The sequence below is a fragment of the Gymnodraco acuticeps genome, unplaced genomic scaffold (assembly GCF_902827175.1).
Source record: "Gymnodraco acuticeps unplaced genomic scaffold, fGymAcu1.1, whole genome shotgun sequence".
Taxonomy (NCBI): Eukaryota; Metazoa; Chordata; class Actinopteri; order Perciformes; family Bathydraconidae; genus Gymnodraco; species Gymnodraco acuticeps.
In genome coordinates this window covers 503,859-516,680 of record NW_022991187.1, presented here as the reverse complement: position 1 = coordinate 516,680, position 12,822 = coordinate 503,859, and the positions used below count along the sequence as shown (strand labels likewise).

The window sequence follows — 12,822 nt, the reverse complement described above, 5'->3', positions numbered from 1 at the left end:
ACAGACTCATAGTGTGAGTTGAATGAGAAAGCAACTGTTTTTAAATGTACTTTTATGTTTCTGTGGTCCAGAATGCGTAGACAGCAGTAATAAAAAGCATAACTGGAGACTTACTTGAGAGGTAGCAAGAGACATGAAAGAGAGTATTTAAAGTCCATCTGTAACATTTGATGAACTCATTACACACATATGAAAATCTGCTGTCTTATATGAAACTAAAACTACTAAAGGTTTGGGATATATGGGCACACAAAAGAAGAAATTTGAATACACCACTTTGAGTATTTTCTCTTAGATAGTGTTATGGTTTTGCCAAGAAAATGGTCTATATCATTTTGAAGTTGCACCCCTATGTTTATGAAAAAGTAAACGGAAGAGTACTAAAAACGCACCATACAGCGTGAGGAAGTCAAACGAAGATGGAAAGTGCAGATCGAGACAGAATGAAGTGGATAATTTGGACACATTTGTTCAAAGATGGTGATTTTTAAGTTAGGGTTTTATGATTACATTTATCTTTGCAGGCTACTATTGGGTCCATTGAACTCATCACAGCTGTGTGTAACCAACAGGACCAAGTGCGTACACACAACATCAAAAGTCTCATTGTCTCTGCACTGACGGCCAAACTTCATCACTTTCTCAGAGTCCACATAAAGACAGCAGCCGTGTTATTGCGTACCTATATACCTATACCTATACCTGCAAGATGAAGAATAGTGATATGCTGAAAGGCAGAGAGCAGACAGGGTTAATGCAGCTCTAATGGCATCCGTAAGTGGATCAGAGACGAGAATAAGGTAGAGCCCACACCTCTAGACGTGCCGAGACTTAAAAGGGGTAGGATTTTAAAGTTTTTTTTCTTCAAATAATGAATGGTCTCTTAGCATTTCATCTGGCCTTATTTTGACCAGGAAGAGAGCATTTTTACTTCTCTCTGCTTCCGATTGCGTGATCCGTCATGCTGTAAAGAGCATCTCTGTGTGTGTCACTCCGGGAGCTCACCAGACCACTTAGACTTCAGGGCAAGGGGGGAAATGCCTCCACTTCATTGGGGACAGAAGAATACTCCAGCTGCCATGGCGTGTGCGTGTGCATGTCTATTTTCATCCCCTAAAACTTTTTCACTACTGACTCAGCCCACTTTATGTCTTTCAGACTGGAGGAAAAACAGTTTTCAATGCACTCCTGGGGAAAGTCTAGGGGAATAATAAATAAATCAGTAAGCAGAAGAAGCATTTCCAGTCCAGACCCTGATACACAAAACTTAACTCTTCAAAGGTTGCATCTAAAGAAATTCCTCTGCCATAATGACAGACCAAACAGAATATGCAGGAAAACAAGTTATCTATTTACTATGTATAGACAGGATATCAAATACATAAAATGCATACCATCATAAATCAAATGAATGTATCTGGTCAGGAAGTTTTATTCTACCATAATTATGCCTGTCTTTTGCATTTGGCCCGACATTATTGGTCAAACCTTAAAAGCATAGGGAGTAATAATTATAATTCCTATATCCCTATCATTATTATTCCACAAGCGGCTCTGTCTGCGGTTTGTATGGTACACTCCAAAATGTTATTATCATAATTATTAATATGAAATTCAGACATGTGAACCCCTTTTTTCACAAACCTAATAGACATACCAGCACACACATGCATAAGAAGACAAATGTATGGTGGGAAGGACAGACAGGAGGAGAGGAGAACACGTGCCTCTGCTGTTTGGTTTGTTTTAGGTTGGCTGTCAGTGTCTTCAGTGTTGTTGTTTGTTAATTAATCACTATAATGACAGTTCCCCTGGGCTGAAGGAGTTGGACTCTCCCATGTCTAATCTGGTCTAATCTCATCTGGGGCCCTCAGCCCTGTTTGTTGAACTTCAGCTGCTTTCAATTTAGACTGTTCACTTGTGCTGCGCTCCTCATTTACATAACCATGATCATCAGCTGCTGTGGCCTCTTCTGCTACAGCCTGCCTGCTGAATGTATGCCTCTTATGTTTCATTGTGGATTTCTTGTAATAAGGGGCTTAAATAATCAGCTGATATCTTTCATCAAATGTGTTTTTTGTGAATTAATTTCAGTAACATCAGTTTGTGTATTTCTGTAGTTGGTGTTAAACTGAGGAATTCTTTACCAAATGATTTAAAGGGCTGTATGAACATCTTTAGGTTTAAGACAAATGTATAAGGAAAGAATATTAAGACAGCATAAAGATGTCAGGTAACATGTTTTGCTGATAGTAGATTGTTGTGTTGACTTTTGATTGTGTTTTTGGTTTCATGCTACTGTAAGTATTTGTAAGCAGCTGTGATTGACAGACCATCCATTTTTTTTAGTAAGGGACAGGTTAAATAAGACTTTCTTCTCCCTGCTCCTTTCCATAGGCTGTAAACTGCTTAAAGTGTACATGTTTTGTTTTATAACACTTGCTATGAGTGGAATAAACTCATAAATCAATAAATATTGAACACCTGCTAAAGCAAACACAGGGGAATCTAGGAATGTGACCAAGAGAAGGCTAAATGAAAAGGTGCCTCCTTGTTTTGCTTCACTGTGTGGTCTGAGAGGAGTGGGAGTGGGGGTCACCTGCTCTCGTTCAGCTCGCTCCCCTCTGACCTCGGGCTGGGGTCGCCCCACTCACTGCTACTAAAGCCTGCTGCCATTAAAGCAGCTAATCACACCAAACAGCTGCATCCCTCACAGTACAAATCCTCCACACCTCGCTCTCCCACCCACACATTCGCTCTGGCAGTCAGACAGACACATATACCGTCGTCCACGCACTCCCACTCTTCCTTTGGCTAATGGCAAGCTGCAGCCGGCTGATGTTTAAAGCGCGGGGTTTAGCGTGCAGGCCTGTGATAAGCCGCGCTGAGCTGTGAAAACACAGATTACATTTCTGCAGCTTATTACAGACAGCGCGCCTCCCAGCCATACCGTAATAGCGACCCAAAAAACCGCAGCCTCCGCTTGGCTGTAAAATATGGCTTGATGGGGACCCCCCCTCCCCCCGCGGCAGAGCTTTGACAGCCATGCTAATTCAAGTCTACGTTCCCCCCATATGTTTTCCTGCATGCCGGCCCCCTCCTGTGATAAACTGCAGCCATATTTCTTTTAAGTTTTGTTCTGTCATAAATCAACGCGCGGATATAAACTGTTGTCTCTATCAAAACGGAAGAGGGCAAAAGTCCAGAATACCTATCAATTTCACAGTTTTCCACGACTGCTTAGCGTGCAATCATCTTTCACTGCTGTACTGTATGTTTAAGCAATCTGTATCAGAGCCTTTGAGAGACAGCTCTAATTTAATAATGATGCTTTGTGGGTTACATTTGATATTCTGATATCACGAAATTGCTGCTAAATGAGGTGTAATTTAGATATTTGTGTTTGATGAAGCACGAGTTGGGATATCCCATGCATTTGAAAACAAGCATCTACTTACTTGGAACACCAAAGCCAACCAGGCATACATTAAATCCCTGCTCCTGGCAAGCTATGAAAGTGCCTCCATCTGCAAATACTTAACCTTTTTTTTTCCTTCTCAGGCTCAATCAAAGATAAAGACCATTGTGTTCCAGATCCACAAGTAAGACAATATCTCCCCAAACTCATAGAAAACAATTAGGACCTAGTAATTACAGCATTGGCCTGGAATTCAAGCCAAGTCCTAAGGTTGGGGTGAGTAAATAAGAAATGGAGAGCGAATGTGAAAAGTGCCTCCCTGATGCGGTGTTATCTTACTCCGCTCGGACTCTGACGGTTTGTTTATCAGCCTGAGTGTGATGTAATGTTTTGCTTTTGGAGCCTTATGAGCATGATAGGTCAAAAAGCCTCACAGTCCTCTGTATGACAGCATGGCGTGATTTCTTCCCATAGAGTTCTTTTATTTATCTCTTCAGCCTGCCTCTTTGGAAACACATAAAAACGATAACTTAAACAAAGACACGTTATCTTCAGACTGGACTTGTTGATTTACATAATGTTGACCTATCGGCTGGCAGGTGGAAGGGTGAGAACAGAGGGACACAAGAGAAAACAACTCTCATCTCAATTGAAAATATGGCCATATCATTGGCTTAAACGCATTTGTGTTCCCCTCTTGCACCGTAGAGCAGCCCCAGAGTTCTGCCGGTATGGACATTGTTGATATCTGCTGTAATGCAGAAGGGCCTTGGGAGTCAGACGTGGCCAGGGGCTTTTGGGTTGGCCTATTGAGAGAAGGTTGGAATTAAAAGCACGGCATCACGAGTATATGAGCAGATCATACACATTTTCCACAGTCTGTGAAAAGCAGACAAGCAGAAGGAAAGGGATGATGGGAGCACAGGTATACAAACAACACTGGCAATCCAAATTATCTTTAAAGATATATGTATCCGGTGTTCGATATTTATAAAATGTATGAGATCAAAAGCACTTTGTTTTTAATGTCTGGCCTAGACATTAGACTTCCAAAAGGAGGATAGTTGTTTGATCTTTTTCATAGCACAGCTTCTTTTTGTACCGAGCCTTTTTAATTCAGCCTCAATCAAGGTCAAACAAGTTCTCAAAGCCGTCTTGAAATACACAAAGAAATGCGTAGAGATTTGCAGAGGCAGCCATAAACAGGTATGGGCCTGGATTTGAAACTTGTCCTCACTGAACTACGAGTGCAGCTTTAACTTCACTTGGCAATACTATGGCAACAGATTTAAGCTCAATCCGTTCTCAAGTTTTGCCCGTGTGGCAAGCTATTATTTCACCTTAAAGCGACAAATGAGGCAGACAGCAGTATCAGGTTCTGCGCTGGCAAGAGGTTCTGCTCATGCGGCAGGAGCAGAACAAAGCGCCCATGGCCCTGGTGAGCATCCATGGTGCCGGGGAGTAAAGGCCCCGTGAATGGGACCTGTCACTTCCACTCAGTGCTGCCTGTGATCTGAGCCACCCGGAACGACGCTCAGATAAGTGGCTAATCCCAGCACCCCCGCTGGCTCGACAGCCCCCTACCGCCATGACAACCGGAGGGGAATCTCCTGTAGCAACAACTTAATTGGATAATTTCCTCCATGTTTGACTGTGTGTTCCTCTGCTTTTGTTAAGTAAAGTCTGGGCTGTCTGACTCTCAGTGTGTTCTTTGACTTTGAAAGTAGGAGAGATCTAAAACAAGCAGGACATTCAGCCAGTTCTGAAGTGCAGGGGTGAGAGTTGCTCTTACAGTAGTTACAACCTGGGAGTGGTGGCGTAAAAGCAGAAAAAACAGCCCCCGCCTTCAGCACCACAGAAAAGCGACCACTCTAACCACTGTAAACATTTATTGTCCTTTGTGGGGCAAAGACTGACGATTTATGTTACACCCAGTCACGTCCTGGGTCCCTCCACCCTACTCCCCAGACTGCAGCGACACAGGGGCCAGTGCCAGGGGAAGTCACTATGCACTGGTGTGTGTGTGTGTGTGTGTGTGTGTGTGTGTGTGTGTGTGTGTGTGTGTGTGGTGTGTGTGTGTGTGTGTGTGTGTGTGTGTGTGTGTGTGTGTGTGTGTGTGTGTGTGTGTGTGTGTGTGTGTGTGTGTGTGTGTGTGTGTGTGTGTGTGTGTGTGTGTGTGTGTGTGGCAGGCAGCTACTGTAGTTGAAAAATGAAAACAGCAGTGCTAGATTGGCACTTTAAGAGCATGAAGACTTGGTTCCAGCTGGACCTTAAAACTCAAAACCACACACACACAAAGTCCACCTCGAAGAACAATGGACACATTTAAACTGATTAATAAAGTGGAGGCCTCACCCTGGAGCACCTAAAGGATCTTATTTCTTAGGTGTATTTAGATGACAGAAGTTGCATTATGTAAGCCTAATGGAAATCACTGCTATAAGGCAGCAATGCACAACAGAAGGATGCACATGGTGAAATGTGGGTAAGCTTGAAGAGATGAAGAATGATAATAAGAGGAAACATAGACGCAATAATAATGTGATGTTGGCCCCCTCCCAAGGGCCCCGACTGTTGTTCATTACTTTCTGCTGCTGTTTAAATAATGTGCACGAGTCCTTCTGTCTCCACTTACCTTCTCCACAGGCCGCGCCGCTGAATCCTGGACAGCATTTCCACTCCAGAGAGGTCACAGTGCGATATACCACTTTATAGGAAGGTCTGACCACGGTCCTGTAGCTGAAATACACACACAAAATAAAAAGCAATCACACACAAACACAGGTTACGATAGATGTCTGTGTGTAAACTCGGGTGTGTGATCTGGTAACTTTGTGTTAAAATAAAAATGTATGTTTTTTTCATGTATAACTGGTGCACTTTAGTCTTTTAGTCTTTAGTATCTCCATATCGCTACATTTTTGATTTCCTATATTTCCCATAATGCCTTTTTTCTACCCAGAGGAACAGGTGTACCACATTGAAACATGGTGTACCCAGAACATAACATGTGGTGCAGCTGCGTTGCATTCTGATCTATTGTTGAGACATTGGCATTTCTAACAATAGATTTCCTCCTGAGTGACATATGAATCACTCACTGTCAGAAGAGTGTGAAGAAACAAGAAAACCATGATCTTTAAAAATAAATACTCAAAAGTATTTCATTTAAATAATGACTGTTAGTCACTATCTTCTACTGTTTGTATCACTCTAAGAGCAAATAACACACATTAAATTGAGCATATATCCCACTAATACATTTGTTGCAATATTCACATCTTATTAATACTAGGAATATTAGGAGTATGAGGTTTTTGTGACGTTATTGCTGGATAAAATGCTGTATTAAGTTACTGCTAACCCTAGCCTAACCCTAACTGCAAACCAATCTCCTGCTGCTGCAGCTTCGCTTTGACCTGGCAAAACACAAGATAACTTTTGTTATAGAGTATGAACAAGGAATGCGATGTGTTAAGCAAGACAATAGTTGATTACGGCATCTCTTGACAGCAGATTAGTTTGAAATATTGCAGCAAGTAGTTGAACGTCAAGGTACAAAATCCTTATATCTCCGACCTAGCAAATCTGCGCAAAGGGTTTTCCAACTTGCTGCCTAAGTATGGGCTAAAAAACACAACTTGAACAAGAAGCTAAAATAAGCCTCTGGGTTTTACAGACGAAAAATAACATGATCTTCAAAAACAAAAACGTTTTTCTGCTTCTGAACTCCTCAATAGTTAAAATCTTAACAATGTTCAAACTGCACTTCCCCATGAGTTGTTCTAAGCATTGTAAGGTGAGTTCTTCTTTAGGGCAGTCTTCTCACCTTCCTCCAGTACATCCCTGCGGCCAGCGGCACGTCTGGTACACCCGCTGCAGCACGGTCCCATTCTGCACCTGGCAGGTCACTGTCTTAGTGACCGTGTGAGGACACCAGTTCCTGAAGGGAGGACGAGAAAGAGTGAATGACATCATCAAACAGCTGTTATTTGAAGAAAAGAATGGCTTATATAGTAAAAACACCTTCAAACAAGTGCACACACACTATAGCATGCTCACAAAAGACAATAAGCCATGCCGGCACATTCAGTATATTGTCTTTCCCGAGGGATGAGATTCGCTCCTCTCTTCCCCCACACTTTGTTTTGAAACCTCTTCACACAGTTTTAATCAGTAACAACATTTGCAGGAGTGCATTGTGGGCTGTATTTACTCTTTTACTGTCTCTCTCCTATCAATGACATCCGTTTGCTCTCAGAGGAGGTAAAGTAGTTTTAGGATGAAATAAAGTGCAAGACGAGGTCCCATACGGAGATTAAAGTCTTTCACACAGGTTCATTCTTGGTCATAAATCCGCTCCTTAAAAGGAGGCTTTGGAAAACCCTGTATCAGGATTCACTCAGGCTCTTAAGAAACCCGGGTTTTAAAAAAATTGGTTGCGACTCGGTGGAAACCTCTCACGTAAGGTCTGGGTTCTAACATATCTAGACATATCGTATCTAGAAATATCGACAGCCCGGGTACATGGGGCAAAGGAGTCTACAATAGAGATGTGGACTTCGCTCATTGTGAACCTCAAAAGCATATTAGGATAACTATCTAATGGGGATCTGGATGGGTGGGTGGGGGGTGGGTGGGGAGGGACGTCACTGGGTTTTGTTTCTTTCTTTAGTTTTGTGCTGTTTTTGTGCTGCATTGCATTTTATGTTATTGATTGTACCATTTGTTTAATACATTTAAAAAATGCGATCACAACAAAAAAAGAAACCCGGGTATTAGGCGGTACAGAGATGATATCAAGGTCAGAAGATAAGATCTGATATTGAGGAGGGTTTGAGAGCAGGCTGAGTCAAGTGCATTCACTTACATTCTCCTCCAAGTTATTTCATAGGCTTCCAGGAGAACAATGATATACTTTTCAATGCCATCGTTAGACTAGAAGAGCCAAATCATGTTTTTATAATTAACGTTGATTTATTTGAGAGCTAACCGGCTACCCCTGTAAGAGGGGCAGATATGTGTTCCTGCGGGGCATCGAGAGTCGTTTATGAGAGAAGTTTATCTTGAGAGGCCAGTTTCATCCCCCTACTTATCATTTCAACAAAACACCAAAGGGGATTTCTCTGCTTAATGTATGGAAAACACACTGAGGCTGTTTGAGCTGCCATATGTTACTATTATTGAATTAACAAATACCCAGATTACCTTCACATGGCTACAGCTGGAGGAGAAACGAGGACAACAACTATTATAGCCTGTGTTTACACAATCAATAGATGTATATAAAGGGGGCTCTACTGTATGTAGAAACCACAAAGGAGACTGTGTGGCTCTCGGCACAAAACTACACTTTGTGTGTTCTGCTGCCAACATGTTTGCAAGTGTGGAAGTGTGTTCCCACCAAAGTCTGTTTGTCAATATATGAGACCATATGTTTGTGTGTGTGAGGGACGGTTTACACTAAAGGAAACTGCCGAGGGCGGAGGATGCGAAGCAGCCCTGAACCAGCTCCCATTAACAATCCCCACATGTTGTGGTGGCCGCACACACAGACCTGAGCCCACGAGCAGGAGCACCTCTGAGAAATGTCTGAACACTGCTGCAGGTATTTCCTTTGATGAGACCCTCTGCTTTAGTTCTGTCTGGAGTTTTGATTACACTTGAGGTTTCTCCATACATGTAATAATCGTTTGGCCTTGAGAATAATGCCAATTTGAAAAAAAGTTCACCAGATCAACCTAAAAAGCGTTATATGGAAAGCAAAGATAGTAAGAAACAGTGTTGAGTAAATCTTAAGCTTCTCTCGTAAAGACTGTAGGGAATAATCTGCTATAAGTTATTTAGATACAGCCTCATCTTCAATGTTTCTTACTAAGTTTATCCGTCAGCCTTAAGAATGCAAAAATGAAAACGGATCTGTATGATTACCCTATGATTGCTTTCCTGTGTCCACAAAAAGTCGTTATAATCATCGGTGAAAAATGTCAGACATTGAAGGAGCTGTGGTCAGGTAGAGCAGGGAGTAACGGGAGGGGGGGGTAAGCCCAACCCCTCCCCACAATTTATCCTCCAGGACAGATAAACATCTGAGCTTCCCAGGCTAGGAAGAGGCTTCACCTGGGAACAGCTAATATTGTCACCAGGGGGTACGAGGAGGGAAGTGGGGGGGGGGGGTTTATGGTCTCCCCTTTCTCTTTGGATTGCATTTATGCAATTACTAGAGAGGAAATGCCAACAGCTGCTACTTTAGTGGATGAAATAACAAAAAAAGTTGGCAAAACAGAGTTAACAATCTCCCAAGTGGCTTGAAAACGAATACCTGCATTACCTACATAACTGATTTACACAATATATAATGAGTGCAAGGCAGCGGAGAGGATGGAGACGCCTAAAGATAACTGTATTAGCTGGATACAGGTAACATCATTATCTCTGTGATGTCAAAGAGTACATATTGAAATGTGTCTTACTTACAGTGCATGCCCTACAGCAAATCCCTCTTTTTGTTTCATTATAAAGAGGTCCATTACATTTGGTCTGGCTTTGTTCATACACAGGTGCTTGATGTCTTTCCCTCTTAAATGTTTCATAGTCAACACCTTCCTCTTAGTGGAGGTGTTCTTGTGTTCTGAAGTGTGAAACCCACCAGCACCATGCTGTTTCACTGGCAACAGCACCAAGCAGGCCCTCAGAGAGTATCAGGTCTCTAAGCACACATGGCAGACTCTGAACGCCGGGCCAAAGCTAAAAAAATCATCAGAAACCTCTCACAGTCGCACACAGCCACAGCCAACAGTTATGAAAGAAATCCACAATCTTTAAAGGACGGAAAAATCACAGCTTGGTCCCATCTGTCCCCTGACATACAGACGCCAAGACAGTAGGAACTGTTGAGGGGAATACAAATGTGCTGAACCCTAAGTAAATGTGAATGCTGACAGAAAACCCACATACATATCTATAAAGTATAACGCTACATCTGAGTTGCCATAATTTGGCCTTGTAAGCAGTATGCATTGTCATTACTTGTGAGGTTATGCACTTTCTGCAGCGATGTGGGGAGTTTATCCGTGTGAACTGAGAAGATTGTTGATGAGGGAACGCTGTTCGTTGAAACATTTCCCAGTAACTCCCTTTTTCATTTAAGTACTGTGGGAGGAAGAACACTCAGAGATATGTTTGAAATGCAGCAGGGATGGAAATCAAAAGGAATTTCTCTAGATTTCTGTCTGTGGGGAAAAAAAACCTTGAAGAGGACAAAGGACAAAAGACAGACGTGGCAAAAGGCCAGACAGAGGAGAGGAGGTGAGGAGAGGAGAGGAGAGAGGAGAGGGGAGGAGGAGAGAGGAGGAGAGGAGACAAAGGTTACTTTATCTAAAGGTCATGTAAGGATGCTTCCGATGGGAACAGGGAAATGAGAGGAAAGACAATTATCCTCTCCTTTAATTTAACATTTTATTAGCTGTAATTTTGCCTCTAGTTTACTTTTTAGTCCTGTTTTATTTTTTATGTTGAGATGTTTATATTTTACGTTTGTTTATTTCCTACTCTTCCAATTTTCACATTATGTGCAATGCCTTGTTTTAACATTCTGCTGTGACGAAACAAATCCCAAATTGGGATCAATAAAGTAAATCTTATTTTAGGAAGCCCTGTTGGTGTCAGAGGAGGCATACGATGAATTTGGTGCAACAACGAATGACAAAGAGAGAAATGGAGAGCACAAGAAGATCAATGAAGACAAAAGAGGGATAAGACATTCCTCAAGTCATAATCTGCAGCTTCTATGGGGGGACATTAAAAAACAGTAGCCAATGTAAAATTAAATGTAGTTAATAGAGGATATTAAGGCTGGTGTGTGATCAGTTTGAAAGCTGCCTTGTGTTTTCCATGTGCACGGGACAGTGAAGAGGATCAAAGCAGGTCAGAGACGCTCGCAGCCGCCTCAGAGGAACGAGGAAAACTCCCATTTGTCTTTGTCTGCTTCAGGTCTGCACACCTGTGAGCTCTAAGTGTGTCTCTGTGTGTAACGGCTGTGTGCATCTTTAAGTGTTTCAGGCTGGAGGTACAAAGGGAATTCCTCTCAGCATTCACGTTTATCACACTATGACTTCATACGTCCTGATCATTAATGTACCCTCATGTGGAGCTGAGCCGAGACACATTATGGATGTTCACATGCACTCTACAATCTGTAATCGGGCACTGTTTTGGGGTTTACTGTTATTATCAGTGTGTGAGTTATGTTCCTGCTCAATCGATTAATGGTTTATGGTGGTGTCTTTTTGCAACACATCCTCACTCCCAGGTCGGCCTATGTTGACGTTATGTCAAGTCCTGTGTCGGCTTTTTCCAACGCAAGGGGGGGGGGGGGGGGGGCCTTAGCGTCCATTTTCAGCTTTCCGGGATGTCCATATGCTTCTATGGACGCTCATGGAAGCACGGCATTCGTTTGTGTCGGCTGCCCTTAAAGGCAATGTGAGCGTCCATTCTCATTGGATAACGGAGAATTGTACACCCGGAAGTAAGTATTCCCCTTACTGACGATTGATTTTACAGTGATATCTGCACTACTCATCGACTAAAAAACACCAGATTATCCTTGTTAATTACACAACATTGATTGGTTTAAATTGTGTGCAATGCTTTTGTATTTTTCCCCTTCGATTCGGAGAAACAAATATTTTTTCGGAGTAAAGGATGGCAGAAGACACTACACTACCCAGAATCCCCAGCTATCGTTTGGACTACACCATGTGCTCTGTTTGACAAACCCCGTGATAGTCCTCAAGCTCTGTGATTGGAGAGTGTGCTCCGAGGGTTACGCTGAGCCTCGAACGGCAGAATGTCCAAAACTGGATTTGAACGGGACCACCGCGTCCCCCCCCTCCCCCACCCCGTCCCCAGAACTACACATGCTGGCTATTCTGTTTCGCAACATGTTCTCTATCTATGACTATGGCACGTGACGTCTCTACTGGGAGTTGTAGTTTTAAAAGACGTTTTCGTATTTCCCATAATAAGAAGTTGCCAGTATTAAACTGTGTACATCCCTGGAGGTTTAGGGGATAGGAAACACACATTTAAAACATATAATTAATAAATGGGTGAAAATTGCTTGTGCCCATAATGGGCAGCATTAATATATATACACACATGCCAGCTAAGGTCAGAAGAGCTTTATTTAACAGCTGGTCTTATGTTTGTGACCCCTGTTGTTAATTGATAACATTACATTACATTAATTGATAAGCCTGAAACATGCACTTGTCAAGGTTCAGAGGCACATTTTGCAAATATGGCAGTAGCCATCGTTCAGCTTAAGATAAGATATACTTTATTGATCCCAAGTTGGAACATTTGCGTTACATCAGCATGTGTAACAGTTAAATATGCAGTGG

The 12,822-nt window shown here is 42.4% G+C and overlaps 1 protein-coding gene across 7 annotated transcripts in view; it reads right to left on the bottom strand.

Annotated features, from left to right (window-relative positions):
- emid1 (EMI domain containing 1) overlaps nucleotides 1–12,822 on the bottom strand; it is a 59,235-nt gene that overhangs the window by 40,748 nt on the left and 5,665 nt on the right. For all 7 annotated transcript variants that reach the window (XR_004571284.1, XM_034238381.1, XM_034238380.1 and 4 more), the window contains exons 2-3: nucleotides 7,248–7,361; nucleotides 6,054–6,157 (exon numbers count right to left, since the gene is read on the bottom strand). Coding sequence is in view for 6 of the 7 variants with exons in the window: in XM_034238381.1 (XP_034094272.1) it covers nucleotides 6,054–6,157; nucleotides 7,248–7,361 (218 nt within the window). In the remaining variant the exon portion in view is untranslated. The remainder of the gene's footprint in view (nucleotides 1–6,053; nucleotides 6,158–7,247; nucleotides 7,362–12,822) is intronic.